This window comes from Laccaria bicolor, genomic scaffold (assembly GCF_000143565.1).
Source record: "Laccaria bicolor S238N-H82 LACBIscaffold_2 genomic scaffold, whole genome shotgun sequence".
In the NCBI taxonomy this organism is placed as follows: domain Eukaryota; kingdom Fungi; phylum Basidiomycota; class Agaricomycetes; order Agaricales; family Hydnangiaceae; genus Laccaria; species Laccaria bicolor.
The window spans coordinates 437,851-454,759 of NW_001889873.1; the positions used below are offsets into that span (position 1 = coordinate 437,851).

General features: G+C 45.6%; 3 protein-coding genes across 3 annotated transcripts; 1 reads left to right on the plus strand and 2 right to left on the minus strand.

Moving 5' to 3' along the window:
* Positions 1-516: 516 nt before the first annotated feature.
* LACBIDRAFT_305090 (uncharacterized protein) lies at positions 517-1,814 on the minus strand (the record flags this gene model as incomplete). Its single annotated transcript, XM_001875002.1, has 2 exons — positions 517-693; positions 1,277-1,814. One exon carries the CDS (start codon positions 1,812-1,814, stop codon positions 1,584-1,586), a length of 231 nt encoding a protein of 76 aa, XP_001875037.1. The 3' UTR covers positions 517-693; positions 1,277-1,583.
* A 5,539-nt stretch (positions 1,815-7,353) lies between these two features.
* On the plus strand, positions 7,354-12,723 carry LACBIDRAFT_321574 (uncharacterized protein; the record flags this gene model as incomplete). The annotated part of the gene is made up of 18 exons (XM_001874427.1): positions 7,354-7,395; positions 7,521-7,593; positions 7,638-7,749; positions 7,810-8,055; positions 8,200-8,215; positions 8,383-8,489; positions 8,760-8,816; positions 8,870-8,920; positions 8,975-9,037; positions 9,089-9,515; positions 9,570-9,907; positions 9,957-10,837; positions 10,892-11,518; positions 11,604-11,954; positions 12,022-12,327; positions 12,544-12,579; positions 12,637-12,648; positions 12,704-12,723. 18 exons carry the CDS (start codon positions 7,354-7,356, stop codon positions 12,721-12,723), a joined length of 3,765 nt encoding a protein of 1,254 aa, XP_001874462.1.
* Positions 12,724-14,160: 1,437 nt separating this feature from the next.
* Positions 14,161-16,416, minus strand: LACBIDRAFT_291974 (uncharacterized protein; the record flags this gene model as incomplete). The annotated part of the gene is made up of 6 exons (XM_001875003.1): positions 14,161-14,367; positions 14,621-14,664; positions 15,102-15,663; positions 15,723-15,941; positions 15,994-16,196; positions 16,251-16,416. The coding sequence occupies 6 exons, from the start codon at positions 16,414-16,416 to the stop codon at positions 14,161-14,163; spliced, it is 1,401 nt and encodes a 466-aa protein (XP_001875038.1).
* Between the last annotated feature and the right edge of the window lie 493 nt (positions 16,417-16,909).

Below are 16,909 nucleotides of genomic sequence, written 5' to 3' on the forward strand. Positions count from 1 at the left end.
CAACAAGTAGGTATTTTAAATACAGATTGGTTGTATGTAATTTACATGAATAAAGTAAATATGCATGATTTTTGCAAAATAAAAGTTGAAAAGAAATACATGCTATAGCTGACAGTAGAAACTTACTGTGTTGTACATAGAAAATATAACAACAGAATGTGGGTTGTGCAAGGAGCCCAGTTATTGTTGTTGCCCAATTTGGTGTGTGACCCAATTTGTCAGCCATCAAATGAAGATGAAAATGAGAATGAAAATGGATTCTGGTTGCCAGACAGACCCTTAGTCCTGTTTTTACCGTGCCCCCAAAACTGCGTTAGAAAATGTTTATGTAATCTTCGGACTTTGAAACTGTGTCACGTCAATATTCCCTTGTCCCTCTGGGCCCTTTGACACGTTTATAGCCCCAAAACTCCTCCTGGCCTTGCAAATGAAATTTATATCTCATTGAATTGTTTCCTTATATCGATAAAAACGTTCAAAGCGTCCGATCACCCAAGAAAATGCCTACAATCCAAGCTCCTGCAGCACTAGACTTCCTCTCAGCCTTCCCATAGCAATCTCCACTCAGTTTGTCAAATTCCAGAGCTTCGCTGCCTGTAAAATCTTCTTCCAAATGTCTACTGTCATCTTTCATCCTCTACCTCGTCAGACCTCCATTCTCTTTCCAATACCACCTTCAGACGATCCTTCTACATAGTGCTTGGAAGTTAGGTTAATTAACTGGAAAATAACCGAGACCAGACCGGACCTAACCGCAAAAAAACCGGACCACGGTTAGTGGTTAGTCAATTCTAGAAATGAAATAACCGGTTATTTTGCGGTTAACTAACCGTTAAAAAACCGGTTATGACCGGTTACAACCGACCCTATTATACCCCTTCAAAACGCATCTAAAAGCATGAGAAACACTAAAAATCTGACAGAGTTATGGTCAAATCTCTAAATTATTGGCTAAAATAGTAGGCTTTCAAGAATATTATTATAAAATTGTCAATTCTTCACTGAATTTAGCGTTCTTGGGCTTGTTTTAAAGCTACGACGCATGGCAATAATGTTTACTGCAAGGAATATGAGAAATATACGCTGTTTTAATCGATTTTCTATTTTTTCGGTCCTAACCGGTTAGTAACTGCAACTAACCGGTTTTCATCGGTTATCTTCGGTCCAGTTAGGTTATTTTGGGTCTGGGAACGAACCCTAACCGGTCTCGGTCTCGGTTAGAGCCCCTGGGCACCCAATAACCTAACCTAACCGGACTTTCAAACACTACTTCTACAAGCCCATTCGGCGAGTATGGGTCCCGGGACCGTGAACCGTAGTCTTGAAGGACTTGTGCAACACTGAGCTGAGCAGATTTAGGAGCTCATTGTTGCCGCTTTGCCGCATTCATCATATCTTTGAGCCTGGCACTTGTTGTTTGAAGTTCGTTAACCGTTTCTTCCGAAGGTTCAGTGACCGGATCAAATAAGATAGGGCCATGTCGTTGTTGTTTAAAGCTCTTGTGGCCTGCCGTTTTTCACGTCACTTGGCTACTAGAGTGGTTCTTGTGAGGTATTTCGTTGCACTGTGATCGACATATAGATTTAAATGATGAAATTGAAGAGCGCTGATATGTGACTCGAGTAGTAAGCCCATGAGTCGTGAAGAATGCGGCTGAAATTTGATGGGAAATGAAATTGGATCATGATAAGCAATGTGTTGAGTGTTGGAGACAGATGCAAGCCATCAAGTGATGAGTGTGGTCGAAAGGTGTGGTTATCTGAACATCGTTCAATTTGGCAAATGAATTCACCAAAAGTAAAGAAGTATAACATCACGTTTAAGGTGTATTGGAATAGAAATGCATGAGATATCATGTTGAGAGCAAACAGCAAGGAGGCAATAATGACGTGATGCGGTTTCAAAGTCCGAAGATTACATAAACATTTTCTAACACGGTTTTGGGGGTGTGGTAAATAACAGACTTCATATTATCGTGAACTTCACATAATGAGCTTTAGACCCATGCCTATGGCATGGCGCTCGGCCGTTCCTTCAGCATGGGTCACAGCTCGCCAGGGGCAAGCCCCTTGGACCCCCTGGTACACATCTTTAATCCCAGTTTCAGTACTCATCTTCAATCTCAATCCCATGTACATTCTTAATTCTAATCTTTATATGTTGGTGTAAATGAATGCTCCATCTCCATATACAATAAATTTTTCATCACAGTGAGAAACTTCATAAGAATGATTATTTGAATTATTCTAATCTCTGTATGTGCCAAGTCCACAGCCTGTTGGGCCCCAACCCCTGCTTCCACATGACCAATAACTTGGCTGGTCCTGTGCTGGGGGCAGGCCCTCTAATCCAAGTCTTTTCAAATATTATGTTGCAAATTCAAATCATTAAACAGAGTCTTGAATATTTTTTACATGTCTTTCAACTTTACACCCCCTACTACCCTACCCTGCTCCAATGTTTCTCATATTTTTGAACTGCAAAATACCAATATGTACAATAAATATATTTTTAACATGACCCTCCCTACCTCCTCAGCTTCCCCAAAATTCTCTTTGGCCAGAAAGTAGAGACTTGTAGTGATTTTGAAAAATTAGATGATCTCTTCCTGGGTTTCTCATCTCTATGGACTAAATTGACTAAATCTTTACTTATATTTATTGAACTTCCTCTGTCCTCTCCCAAATCAGCTCCCTCAGCCCCCATTTACCTGGAGGATTCACAATTCTCCAATTATATATTTTTATCATCCATATTAATGTATAACTGCAGGCCTATTTGTTGAAATGAACGTGTCGTCTCATTCACTTGGGTAGATAGGGACCCTCGCAAACGGGTGAGGTCTTCATCTTGTAACTAGCTACCTAAATACATAGTCTAATTTGAAATAATCCCTGTCACATGAAGCACAAAATGACTATGGAATGATGGAGGAGTTATCATGGAACAATGCAATCATTGTTTCCACGAACGTGATGCGCTTGAAATTCCAACACACCCCCGCAAGCGCAACACGGACTCGAAGCAAACAGAAGAAAGAAACACACCCCCGGAAGCTCAACAAAAAAGACAATCCTGCCAAAATCCTGCAACACTCCACCTGTCTTCAAAACGCAACATCATCTTCAAAATCGGAATCACAAAAAACTGCCGCCGCCTCGCCCTTCGATTTCTTCGACTTCTCCCAGGCTCGCTTCTCTGGACAATCAGACTTGAAGTGCCCCTTTTCACCACAGAAAAAACACGTGACATCGGCTCCTGCATTGTTCCGCGCACCATGACCACCCTTGCCTCCCCCTGTAACCGTCATTGCTTCATCACGTTCCTCTGGGTCCTTCGTAACGTTTGAGTTGCTGGTTTGGCGTACTTCCTCATTCAGAAGACGCGCGATAACATTGTTCAAGGTGAGCAACTTGGAAGGGGTGGCGTCGAAGTTAATGATGACAGGGTCGTACGAAGGGGGAAGTCCCATTGTGAGTGCCAGTATCTTGTCCTGATCGCTGACGTCGACACCAGATTGCTCCATACAAAAGATGAGGCCCTGGATATGCCCAATCCACGCCTGCATTGACTGTCCATCGCCCTTCTTCGCAGTTAAGAAGCGTCGTTGAAGGGCCAAACTCATCGCAAAGCCAGCCACTCAGTGGACGCACTCCAGGGTCTCCCAGATCTCGAGTGGGTCTCAGGAGCACATGTGTGACAACTGACCATCATCAACACGCAAAATCATTTCCGCATGAGCTTCGTCCATCTTTCCAGCATCTCGTCTCTTCATCGCACTCTCCAGCTCGGCTGCAATCGTCGATACGGCTTTTACCCCCCCCTCTGCGTCTACCCCTGAAATTGGAATCTTGACCATAGACCACAGACCCCGCCGGACGAGGATGGCCTCCATCCGAACAGACCACTCGGCATAGTTGGAGTCATTGAGATTTGGGAAATGAACAGTGGTGTCAGTCATGGTGAGAAGTGGGGATTATCGTAGCAAGGGAAAAGGTGAGTTGATCTTCAAGTTCTTCAATATCTTCGGTTCTTCTGCAGTGATATCGGGCTGTGGCCATCCTCTGCAGATATATAGGTTCTGCAACCTGTGGGGTGATAGCTCAGTCAACGGCACACGAACAAGTGCGTCAGGTAGGAGATGGGATATTGGATAAGCAGTGAGGGTATAATGCGCGTTTGTGTTGAAATGAATGTGTCATCTCATTCACTCGGGTAGATAGGGACCCTCGCAAATGCGCGAGGTCTTCATCTTGTAACTAGCTACCTAAATACGTAGTCTAACTTGAAATAATCCCTGTCACATGAAGCACAAAATGACTACGGAATGATGGAGGAGTTATCATGGAACAATGCAATCATTGTTTCCACGAACGTGATGCGCTTGAAATTCCAACACTATTCAGAATATTCAATTATAAGCAACCTCCTAAGTTACAAAAAAGAAATCTTTGACATTCCAGCCACATATTCAGTTACATTCACATTTCTGATATATTGTTAGATGGAATACAATAGATAGCTTTGAGAGGTGCACATGAAGATCCCACATCCTCAATGAAGAGCCGGGGTGCAGGGGTAAAATTCTGGCATAAAACAGCAAACCCATCCAACATACTCAGATATGATGATAACCCTCATTTATAGATGGGATGTTTCAGGAAGCATTCCCAAGTCTCTCTCTGGAGCCTTGCTATGCACAGAAATCAAATATTGTACATGCAAGAGGGGAGAAAAAAAGAAACTCAAACATGATAGAAGTTGTGGTGGGTCACTACCACAATGATAGATATTTTTTACCTGTGGAGCAGAACTGATAGGTTCAACACAAAGAGCAGGCAATGTAAAAAAGTTTGTGCAGAAATTAGAATTTACAACTCTACATGCCTAAAAAATCTCAAGCAATTTGTAGAGGGTCTATAAACATGGATGAGCTATGAAGAGATATTTTTCTGGAGTTGAAGAGGGTAGGTGGGGTCAAGCCAAGGGGGTCTTAGGATTCCAAAGTCCGACCGGGGGTTGGGTAGGTAGGTCAGCCTCTGGCTGAGAAAAAAAAAATGGAACCCTCTACAGAATGGTCTAAAAACAGCCTGGAAGGCCATTCCCTGCAGGTTAGCAGTGCTAGTGTGCTCCAAAACATGTAGATCAGTCTGAATTCAATGATATTGAGGCATTAAATAATATTTCTTCAATCTTATCTAATCTCTGCCAAGTGTCAATGCCACAAAACCCATCTGAAGGGGGGAAAATGTAAGCTGGCACAACCAAAGAAATACAGTCACTAAATACCACTTACAAGTTACTGGCAAGTTGTTTTGAAGCTTGTTCTTATGCCTCAATTGCAAAAAACTTGGATAAGCCAGACTTGCCAACATTGAAATATGTTGCATACAATAAAAGTTACAAGTCAACTCACTTATATTCCAGTATCATCCACATTGCATTTGGTAGGAAATAGTTTCACAAAATTGGGTTTGCAAGGCATCTGGGACAAAGTGATCAAAATGATGATGCCATATTACTATATATGGACATGTGCCTGATTACATAGGTAGGTAGGTCAAGCCAGTCAAGGCTTTAAAAAAAATCGACCCTGGGTCTATTTTTTTAATCCTAGGACCCCCTTGGGTCAAGCTCAATATAAAGATGTGAGGTTCAGAGTGATTATATAAGAATTTGTCAGCCTTAGTCATCATTGGCCAGCCTTAGTCATCGCTGTGTCAGCCTTACTCAGCCATCAAAAGGTTAAAATCTTTCTGCCATTCTATATAGACGAGCCTAAGACCTGCGCCTATGGCACGGTGCTCGCTAACGCTCAGCCGTTCCTTCACTGCGGGTCACGGCTTGCCAGGGGCAAGCCCCCTGGACCCCCCAGTACACATCTTGAATCCCAATCCCCATGTACATTCTTAATTCTAATCTTTATATGTTGGTGTAAATGAATGCTCCATCTCCATATACAATAAAATTTTCATCACAGAGAGAAACTTTTTGATGATTAGTTGAATTATTCTAATCTCTGTATGTGCCAAGTCCACAGCCTGTTGGGCTCCAACCCCCACTTCCACATGACCAATAACTTGGCTGCTCCCATGCTGGGGGCAGGCCCTCTAATCCAAGTCTTTTCAAATATTATCTTGCAAATTCAAATCATTAAACAGAGCCTTGAATATTTTTTACATATCTTTTATAAATGGTCCTCCTACTTCTGACTTTACACCCCTTACTACCCTACCCTGCCCCAATGTTTTTCATATTTTTGTACTGCAAACCCATAAGACACCAATATGTACAATAAATATATTTTTAACATGACCCTCCCTACTTCCTCAGCTTCCCCAAAATTCTCTTGAGCCAGATAGTAGAGACTTGTAGTGGTTTTGAAAAATTAGATGATCTCTGCCTGGGTTTTTCATCTCTATGGACTAAATTGACTAAATCTTTACTTATATTTATTGAACTTCCTTGTCCTCTCCCAAATCAGCTGCCTCAGCCCCCATTTACCTGGAGGATTCACAACTCTCCAATTATACATTTTTATTATACATATTAATGTTTAACTGCAGGCCTATTGAGAATATTCAATTATAAGCAACCTCCTGAGTTACAAAAAAAGAAATCTTGGAAATTCCAGCCACATACATCAGTACTTTCGTGTTTTACTTTTTCTACTTGTAGAAGCCGGAAAAAGCCGGAAAAAGCCATCAAAAAGTTGGAAAAAGCAGAAAAGCTGCAAATACAAAAAGCCAGGCTCAGTACCCTGAAAAACCACTATTTTTGAATGCACACAGGTCATCATGGGTTTTAGTTTGATAGATACATTTCCAGCTTTCCAGCTTTTTGACTTGTGGCCAGTCAAAAAGTGGGAAAAAGTAGATAAGTAAATCGTGATCTTGCTGATGTATTCAATTATGTTCACATTTCTGATATGTTAGATGGAATACAATAGATAGCTTTGAGAGGTGCACATGAAGATCCCACATCCTCAATGAAGAGCCGGGGTGCAGGGGTAAAATTCTGGCATAAAACAGCAAACCCATCCAACATACTCAGATATGATGATAACCCTCATTTATAGATGGGATGTTTCAGGAAGCATTCCCAAGTCTCTCTCTGGAGCCTTGCTATGCACAGAAATTAAATATTTTACATGCAAGAGGGGAGAAAAAAAGAAACTCAAACATGATAGAAATTGTGGTGGGTCACCTACCACAACGATAGATATTTTTTACCTGTTGAGCAGGATAGGTTTAACCACAAAGAGCAGGCAATGTAAGAAAGGTTATGCAGAAATTAGAATTTACAACTCTACATGCCTACAAATCTCAAGCAATTCATAGAGGGTCTATAAACATGGATGAGCTACAAAGAAATATTTTCCTGGAGTTGAAAAGGGTAGGTGTGGTCAAGCTCAATATAAAGATGTGAGGTTCAGAGTGATTATATAAGAATTTGTCAGCCTTAGTCATCATCGGTCAGCCTTAGTCATCGCTGTGTCAGCCTTACTCAGCCATCAAAAGGCTAAAAACATTGTGCCATTCTATATTGAAGTCTGTCTAGGAGAGACTAATGCTCACTGTGCCCGAGGCACCTGTCCGTTTACCGTTACTCATCTGGCTGTGAGCAACGCCAGTGAGTACTAGGACTCGGAGAGAAGGACCGCGCCATCCACTTCGGGCATGTGCCCACTTTCAGATTCCCCTCGCGCCCCGCGCCTGCTCACTTTTTTATCCTTTTTCTGAGGCTGGGGTACGCACGTCAGGCCATGTTTTCTATTTCCCTTATTCAAATCTCTAACACACCTCACAGTGTTCACGAAGTACAGATGACGACCATCTCCACCATCTGTTACATCATCTACCAACTACAGAAAGCACCCCACTGCGCTTCCTGCGAGGGAATCGCCTTCGCCGTCATTGGCCTACGTTTGGGGCCTCCCCAAGCCATACCAACCAGTCAACGGTCTCGTCTCATTTCCACTACAACCTCGTCTGGCTTCGTTGGGGCTTCAGCACCGCACCATAGGCACTCTGGTTTTGCCGAGTCCCTTCGTGGGTGTTTGCTTTGGCACAGCTGCGGGAGTAGTGATGACAGCCCTCTACTACGACCATCTCGGAGTCATCTCCGTCATATCTAGCCTCTCTGCAATGCTCGGCATCACTGATTCATTTTGCTCACGGACGCCGCTTACTGCATCAGTCATATGAACATCGTAGTGAGTCAGACCCACAAACTGCTCTTGTTTTCTGCAATGAAACTTCACCTATCAAGCGCTTTGGGCATCCTATGCTTTGAACGTAGGGAAATCGATTTTTGAAGCAAACCTCACAAGTCGTGCTCACTGTCGCTCTTTGACGGCGCAAATGCTCTTGGGCTGTTAAGCCACTGAGAATCATGCTCGAAACACGCCAGAGCAAAGTCGTCGACTGTGCACCTATCTCCATCACCCACAGTGCACTGATCTCGATCAAATCGATCAGTCTATGTATGTATGTCAATGTATTGTGAAATGATAACTAATCTGAGCGCTAAGGAACGGCCATTTGGCATTCACGAAATGAAATCTACTTTGGAGATAGAGCGTACCCCAACTTGCGTCGTGTCATCCATCAAAAACGCGAGCTATGCAAGGATAAGTGCAGATCACTTTTAATGACAAAGTCCTACCCCCTCGGCCTCTTTACAAGATAGTATAAAACACAGTGCTTTTCATCTCGAATTTCTCACGCAAATATTCCTGATCATCCTATGTTTCTCAGCTCTCTCAAAGTCTCTGTCTCCAGCTATGCCGACCTATTCTGGTACCTTGGATCACAGTACGTTCATGGCGTTCTGCTTAGACATTTCAACCCTGACGTTTACTTGATAGGCGTCGCTCAGTCACTCAAAACTCCATAGAGGTGATTAGCCCAGAGCCAACGTGAGTCCACGGCGTCAGATTCAACACTAATAACTCTCATCAATTTCACATCAGTGGTCCGGTCATAGAATCAGCTTCCCGCGGCCGGCCCCCACCAATTATCACTGTCCCAGATCAGTGAGAATTTGCACTTCAACCAGTGGTCAGACACTACTTACAATGATCTAGAGCGAGCAAGACATTGTTTGCTCTCATCATCGGCATTAATAAGTACAAATCCGAGCCTCTGAGGGGGTGTAAGAAGGATGCTAAGGACGTGCGCAACTATCTACTTCAAGACTTGAAAGTTCCCGATTCACATATCCGCTTCCTGACTAACAAGAAAGCCAAGCGCGCCGACATCCTCGACGCGTTCAAGGAAATTCAAACCGACAAGCGTATCAAAAAGAACGACCCGATCTTGATTTACTTTGCAGGACATGGCGACGAAACTGACGCTCCGACTGGCTGGCCTTCTGGAGACGTAAACAATCAGATACAGATGATCATCCCGCAGGACTACTGCATCGATCCTGGAAAGGAGGTACACGGAATCCCCGATCATACTCTCGCAGCGTTACTGAACGGAATAGCGAATCAACATGGGGACAATATAGTAAGAAATTTCTCTTGACCTACCCTTGATATGGATGACACAAATCTCGTTTAGACCGTCATCTTCGACTGCTGCCATTCAGGCTCCGGGACGCGAGGAAGTCGTAACATCCGCGGCCTTAGCGAACGTATGAAACAATCTATACCAAAGGACCTTGACCGTGATATCTGGTCTACCGCCAGCGGGTCCCGTGGATCGAGCACTGCACCAGAATATACCAGAAGCGGATTAGCCAACCACGTCCTCTTGGCAGCATGCACACAAAAAGAAAAAGCGCGTGACGCTGTCAATGGTGGGCCGTTCACCCAAGCCTTCCTTCCTACTCTCAAATCGGTGGGCGCGGATAAACTTACATATGCCTCTCTTCTTGAGAGAATGGACAAGATACCATTGTAAGTCTAACCAACTGAGATATCTCCAAGACTGATGTCGTTTCCACAGCCAAAACCCCCAGTGCGAAGGGGTGAACCAAAATCGCATCATTTTCGACTCCAGAGCACCTACAACAGGACGTGTATGTTTCCCTATCAAGATGAAGGACTCAGAATACGAGATGCAAGCCGGATCTGCACATGGTGTCACAGAGGGATCTGAATTCAGTCTATACAACGACAGTCTCGCCATTGACGACTCATCCTCCCTCTGTGTCTTCGTTGTTGCTTCTGCGGCCGACATTCGCCCATTCACCACAACACTGACCAGACGTGAGCCCAGCGCTGCCGTCACCCCTCTTTCCCCAACTTCTTGCGTTTTGCAAACGAAAGCCGGGGAACCAGAGGATCTTCTAGTGTTTGCTTCGCTCGACGAAAGACTTATCAGATTGTATGAGACTTTGGCGACAATGATGCAGGAGTTACATCCTGGAAAAAGGCAAATTCGGCTTGTCAAAGAGAAGGAAAAGGCGAGACTCGGCCTTTCGATTGTGGACAACAGAATAGCGTTTGACAATTTCGATTCGCGTCTCGCAGAGTACGGCTTGACTCAGACGCGTATGCCTCATACCGTAGCAAACGACCCGAAGGAAATCATTCCGGTCCTTCATGGCGCTGCTCATTTCTGGTGGCATCTTAACCGCGAGGTCAAAAATACTCTCGTCGACACCCACATCGCCATTGAATGCAATATTCTCAAACCCACAGGTGATCACGATATATCGGGAAAGCCAATTTTGAAGGCGACTGGGGACAACCTCTTACAGCCCGACGGTGTCATTGGCGTCGTGGCGTCAGAAGAGACGATGTACGGATATAAAATTACTAACGAAAGCAAGCGCGATCTCTACATCAACGCCTTTTACTTTGACAACACCGACTTTAGCATTCGTAAGTTATGATATTTACTACCACTGGACATCGTTAACCCACCCCCTTCTCCAGAAACATATTACCAATCACCAACAAGCGGTAAATTTGAAACCTATCCCACCCTCACTCAAGGTGGTGGCTCTCTCACCCTCGGCTACGGCTCTGGCGGGGTTAACCCATTCACCTATTGCCTAGAGGAAGGCAGCGACATTGACGTGGGGTATCTAGTATTCTTCATTTCCTCGGAGAACGTCAATCTCTCTACTATCCCACAGGAGACGCCGTTTGAGGGTCCGGGACGCAAGTCTGTGCAAAAGAAGCCCCCTGCACAACTAATTTACGGCACTATCTTGGTGCCCATTGTTCAGCGCCGTTATCCAGACCAAGAAATTGCTGAGCTGAAATCCATCAATGCCAGCGACTCGGAGACGAAAGAGAAAGATGCGTTGGCGAGAACGGATGAACTTGCGCAGGAGTGTGCCCAGCTCCGCGTGACAGTGACAGCACAGAGCAAGAGACTAGCCCACTTGGAGTTGCAACTAAGATTGTTGCAGGAAGCGCAAGAGAAAATGGCATCTGAGCTAATTGGCAAATCTCATGATCATACGTCCAGTTCCACTCCCTCTTCACACAGCAAAGACGGTGCAGATTTAGCATCTAAGGATGAAAAGTCCACGAAAAGCACGGGTCCTGACTACGGTGCGCCCCATCCCGAAAGCTCGACTCCTGGCTTCAATGACCTAACCCATTCACGCAGTATACTACCGTCTATACACCAAACTAGGCGCATTCGAATCAAAACACCCTCTCTACAAGAACGACCGTTTCATTGGTCGTATTCCAACGAAGTCCTTTTCCCCTCCTTATACCGTGGCATCTATCAAGCTGTCCCTGTGCGAACTTGAGGGCCTTTCGGAGCCCGACAAGGCACGTCTCTTTACACCGCTCTCCAGCTCAGCACCCAAAGACGACTCTGCCCGCCTCTCTTTGGAGGGTCCTTCAGGGCCAGGCCTGTCCGAACAGGATCCGATCGCGTTGGTTGTCGAGTCCGAAATGAGGACCGAGGAGGCCGCCGCGCAGTTAGAGAAGCTGCCGGAACGCTCTGATAATACCGAGATCAATTACGGCAAGTCTTGTCGATGTCTTTTACTCACATAGTGCACTCATCAGCTCAACAGTATACTATCGCGTTTACTTATCAGGTGGAAAAGGAGATGAAAAGGCAAAGACGTCCTTTGACAAGAGTGATATCTCGTTAGGACGCATCAACACCCTCTTCATCGCTCCCCCTCACACCGCTGGATCTTTGAAAGCATGCATCGCAAAATTTGAAGGCCTCCGAGTCACGCAGGGTCATGCGCTCTACAAGGATAAGGATATACTCATGAGTGACACCGACGTCATATCCTTCCAAAATAAAACTTATCCAGGTAGTGATGAAGGCAATCCTGTTGCCCTTGCGACCGATTCGAAATTCACGAAACGTGGTCAGTTAACTTCGACTTACAGTGAGTAACATTTCATGAGATAATGCAATTCTCAGCCTTTCCCACCACAGACTACAAAGCATTATTTTCTCCCACCTGGCTATCAACAAACAAAGATGAGATCGTTCACACAGACGGAGTTATCGTCACTGACGGTACTCATTTCTCTCCTTTTCTACCACTTTGTCAACCGTCTGAAGTTGATGCTTCAAGTTGTTGGAAGAATGTCTTACCCAGTATACATGGTGATTAATTCAAAGGGTGAAAAAGGCTGTGAGTCTCTAATTTGCATTTGGGTTACTAGGTCGTCATTGATTTTTTTTTTGGCAGTTGTACATCAGGGTGAGTGGTCTCCTCCCTCTGTCGGAGTAAAATTTGGTATTCATCGTTTTGCTAGCTAAAGTTAAGTTACTTTGATTGATCGCTCAATATCAGAAAGTGTCGGGAGGATGCGTCAGAACTCAAGTAGGCTGTACTAGATCTGTTAACATGTATCACTAGTAGCGACGATTCACTGATTATGAAGAACGGCATCGATATCGCAATACCGACGGTTGACGCTTTCAAATGTTCAGTCCTACTCAAACGAGTGTACGACATACACAAACAAAACCCAAAATGTTGCTACCTTCCTGTACTGACCCTGTCGGCGGCGAAGGGAAGACGATCCCCCTCAACCTTTTTGGGACGGCGACAATTCTCTATACCCGCCGCACCTCGTAGTAGTCGGGAATGGATGACTCTCACATCTGCCCAAGTCAACAGCCTCTCTCACGACCCCCAATGACCGTGACATAGCTCTATCGCGCTGGTAACCTACATACGCCCATTTTCCGCCTTTCACCCAAAGTCCTTCACACAACGAAACACTAGGACGGATACGATCCAGAAAAGACTATAAGACTTGCGTCTCTAGTTTGCCATCACTGGCGAACCGTCGCCCTTGGCCAGGCCGTCCTTTGGAGTCGTGTTGTAAAAAAATTTCGTTTCATCTTCAAGGAGGGTATGGGGCATTGTTCATAGATGTTAGGGATAGAGAGAGGCTAGTGACGCCTCATAGCTCCAGCAGGTTTACTGAACATGCTTCGAGGATCAGGAGTTTGTTCATATCCCTCCCCAGTTGGGGTTCGTTTGATGAGTACTGGCAGGAACCCATGCCAGGGCCCAGTGTTGGAGGTCATGCCGTGGCATCCTTGGCTTGAGACTAGGATGGACACAACGACGTTCAAAATTCTCCCCAAAACACTCTTCAAGGGTGATGCAGCACACTTGCTAAAGTTCGGCCCGGCGGTATGAAAGGACTCTGCACCGTCGATTTTACCCTTCCCATTTTCAGGAAACTTATCAAACTCCATGCGCTCAATATCAACTCGAACGCGATTAAGCTGTCAAAGGACAGGGTTCGTACCCGATCTGACGACACTGCTTAGTGCCATCAGCAGAGAGCTTTCTCGTTAGTTGCTACCTGGCCTTTATTCATCCTTCTGCGAAATGCGGTTTGGATCCGCAATGAACGCCGTGTCGGAACAGGTATCCCGACGCAGATTTCCTAAGGCCTGTCATACCTCCTTTTGCGCCCAACTTTTACAGCAAATCATACTCTTCCTGGACATCCGTCTCCCACATATGCAAGCTCAACACTTCAATCCATGCTTCACACATTCTTCCATTCCGTGCCTCACATCACAATGCTTTCGATGCACGGAACGACTTCACTCTTTGTCTTTCCGGCTTTGCCGAGGATACGGGTTAGGCGAAACCACAGAGCCTCTGAGCCCATACTGCTGAAGCTTCGTGACTCGGAACCGTCATTCATTTGTACTAACTTCCATGATCTGCAGGGGTCTGACTGTATCACTGCATTCCTAAACCATCGCTGAGATCAAGCTCGTTACATTGGTCCAAAGTACGATATCGACCGACAGAGTAGCGAATATACAGGCGGACTTTATGTCGACTCTGACGGACTCTGAACTCCGCCTTCTCAACTGTTCTTGATGTTCGACCGTGGACATTAGCGCGGTTGCGGTTCCTCGGCGTACGGCTCGTCCAGTCTTGAGGCTGCTGCGTTCAGTGAACCAGAGGTCGATTAGGGCACAAAGGACAATGGAATGGCAGTGGAATCGAATATATAAGTTGGTCTATGATATTTCTTCGAGCTTTGATCAATTTGTCTGCTTGGAACACCATGATCATATACATCAAAAGACTGTCTGATGAATAAATTAAAGAATAAACTGCAACAGGCATGTATAGTACGAGCAAGGATGTCTGCCAAGATGGAAAAGTGACACACACATATACAGATACCTACCACAACACATATATAGTACGTAGACGGAAAGAAAGAGATCATAACTAAAAAAGAGAGTCATTTGGTAGAAAGTTTAGCGGAGGCCAAAAAAAAAATAAAGTGGTATCATGGAGAGGGAGATGTGAAGAGGAGTGAGGGGGGAGCGGTCGAGGAGGGGGTAAGTGTGGTGAGGAGGGCGGAGGAGGGGTAATAAATATCCAATGTGAGGTCGAATATCTAAGATATTTCGGGAGGGTAGAGTAGGTTGCACAGATGGGGGGCAAGGAAAATCGTAAGCTGGCTCGTGAGGACAAAATAACACAGAAACCCGGGGAGAGAGAGAAGCCGAGCACGAAGAGCATCTGATTTATCCAGCCTGGCCCCCAGAGAAAAGAAGAGAACTTTTGACAGGGAAAAGAAAAATGGCAGACGGAAGAAAGCCACATGCATCTCTTCGGCTCCGTGCGCAATTCTGATATCGATCGCGACATTTTTTACATACCCCCATAGGCGTCGTGGTGCGCATTGTGAGAACCCGACGCAGGAGCGTGGCCGTCGGCGTATGCGCTGGCAGCAGCATAGTCATACCCGGCATACCCTTGGTGTTGTTGGGGTTCATAGGCATAGCTGTTGGCGACATATCCCTGTTGGCCTTGGTACTCCCTAGTAGCTTCTTGATAACCAGCTTGGGATTCATAAGCAGCGTATGAGCCGTAAGCCTCAGGATTGTAAGGCTGCTGGATTTCGGGCTGAGCGCTGTATGCACCATGGGCAACTTCGCTGCCTTCATCGTCCAGGGCAGGTTCTGAGTTATGAACGGGTTCCTGGCCATAGACATATCGCGGGCGTTCCTGGAGAATAACAGGGGTAGAGGCAGCAGCAGCTGTCACTCCGCCCCTGAAAGCACCTTGTCCAGCCATACCTGGACCACCGCTGCTGACAGAGGGTGCAGCAGTGGTATGTCCGCGTTGAGCCATGCTAGGAGGGGTATCGGTGACGAAGGCAGATTGGCGGAAGTCCGTGACGAAGTCCTCGTCTTCCAGAGCACGCTTACGCATGCGACGCTAATGACGTAAAGTGCACTGGATGAGAAAGATGAAGGGGACTAGAATGATTTACGTACCAGGAAGAATGCAATAATCATGCCAAGAACAGCTATGCCAAGAAGTCCACCTGCAACGCTGCCAACAATAGCGCCCGTGCCCAAACCACCAGTTTTATCTGTCGGGATCGCACTAGCTGTTATAGTTGTCCCCGGAGAGTTGGGATTACTGGGAGAAACATTGGCGAATGAGCTGGCTTGAACCAAGCCTGGGCCTGTAGTAACCCCGGTTGCCGTGAACTAAAAATATGATCAGACTTGGAAAAAAGGCTGAACATCAAAACAACCTCACCGATTTAAGAGTGACACTAGTTGACGTAGTTGAGACGGTGGAAGATTTAGAGGTCGTCGAAGAAGTAGAAGTGGTGGTGGGTGTTTGGGAGGTTGAAGTAGTCGTTACGGTTTTGGACGTTTGGGTAGTGGAAGTAGTAGTTTGCTGAGCCGCGCTTGTAGACTTCTGAGTTGTAGTCGTGGAGACAGGAGGGTCAGAGGACGCTACAGTCAGGCATATTGAGCGGCAGAATATACGACAAAAAAGAGAACACTCACTTGCGGCCGCTCGCGATTCCGACGTTGTAGCAGACGTTGCAGCAGCAGATCCGCCGCCTCCGTTCCCATTTCCGCCACCATTCCCATTTCCGCCGTTAGTACCATTATTACCGGCTTGACGAGCTTTGAGCATGCGATGGACAAGGTTGTGGTTGTTAAGAGTCATCGTGAATTTGAATTGGAAAGGTTAATTTTTAGTGCAAAGAGGGTGATTATAAAAGAATGTGAGTGTTCGCCTTGAAGGTGAATCCTGCGGACGTCGGGAGTTAGCAGCTGCTCGCTGTTGACGGCGACGTGAGAGAGGGCGAAGAGCAGGAAGAATTGAACAAAGCCAGACAAAGCCCAATAATATTCGTGGGTATGAAGTCATATGACCTCGTTGCTAGGGCCGCTCCTCGAATTTTGATTTCTCCATCAAGCTTCATGATCAGAATGGCAAGTAGGATATCAAGTTCATCTAAATAAAATGCTAACTTGTTCCCTTTGGACTCCTTTACTTAATACCACACACTTGACAGATCCTGGATATTTCATCAGGCGGCGCCAGTTCTTGTATCAGCATGGCGGTTTGCTATTCAACTCCAACCTTATTCTGACCACTTTTCCTTAAACAACCGCAAGAACTCGCATAAATGAGGCCTACCGACATCGGAAGGGAC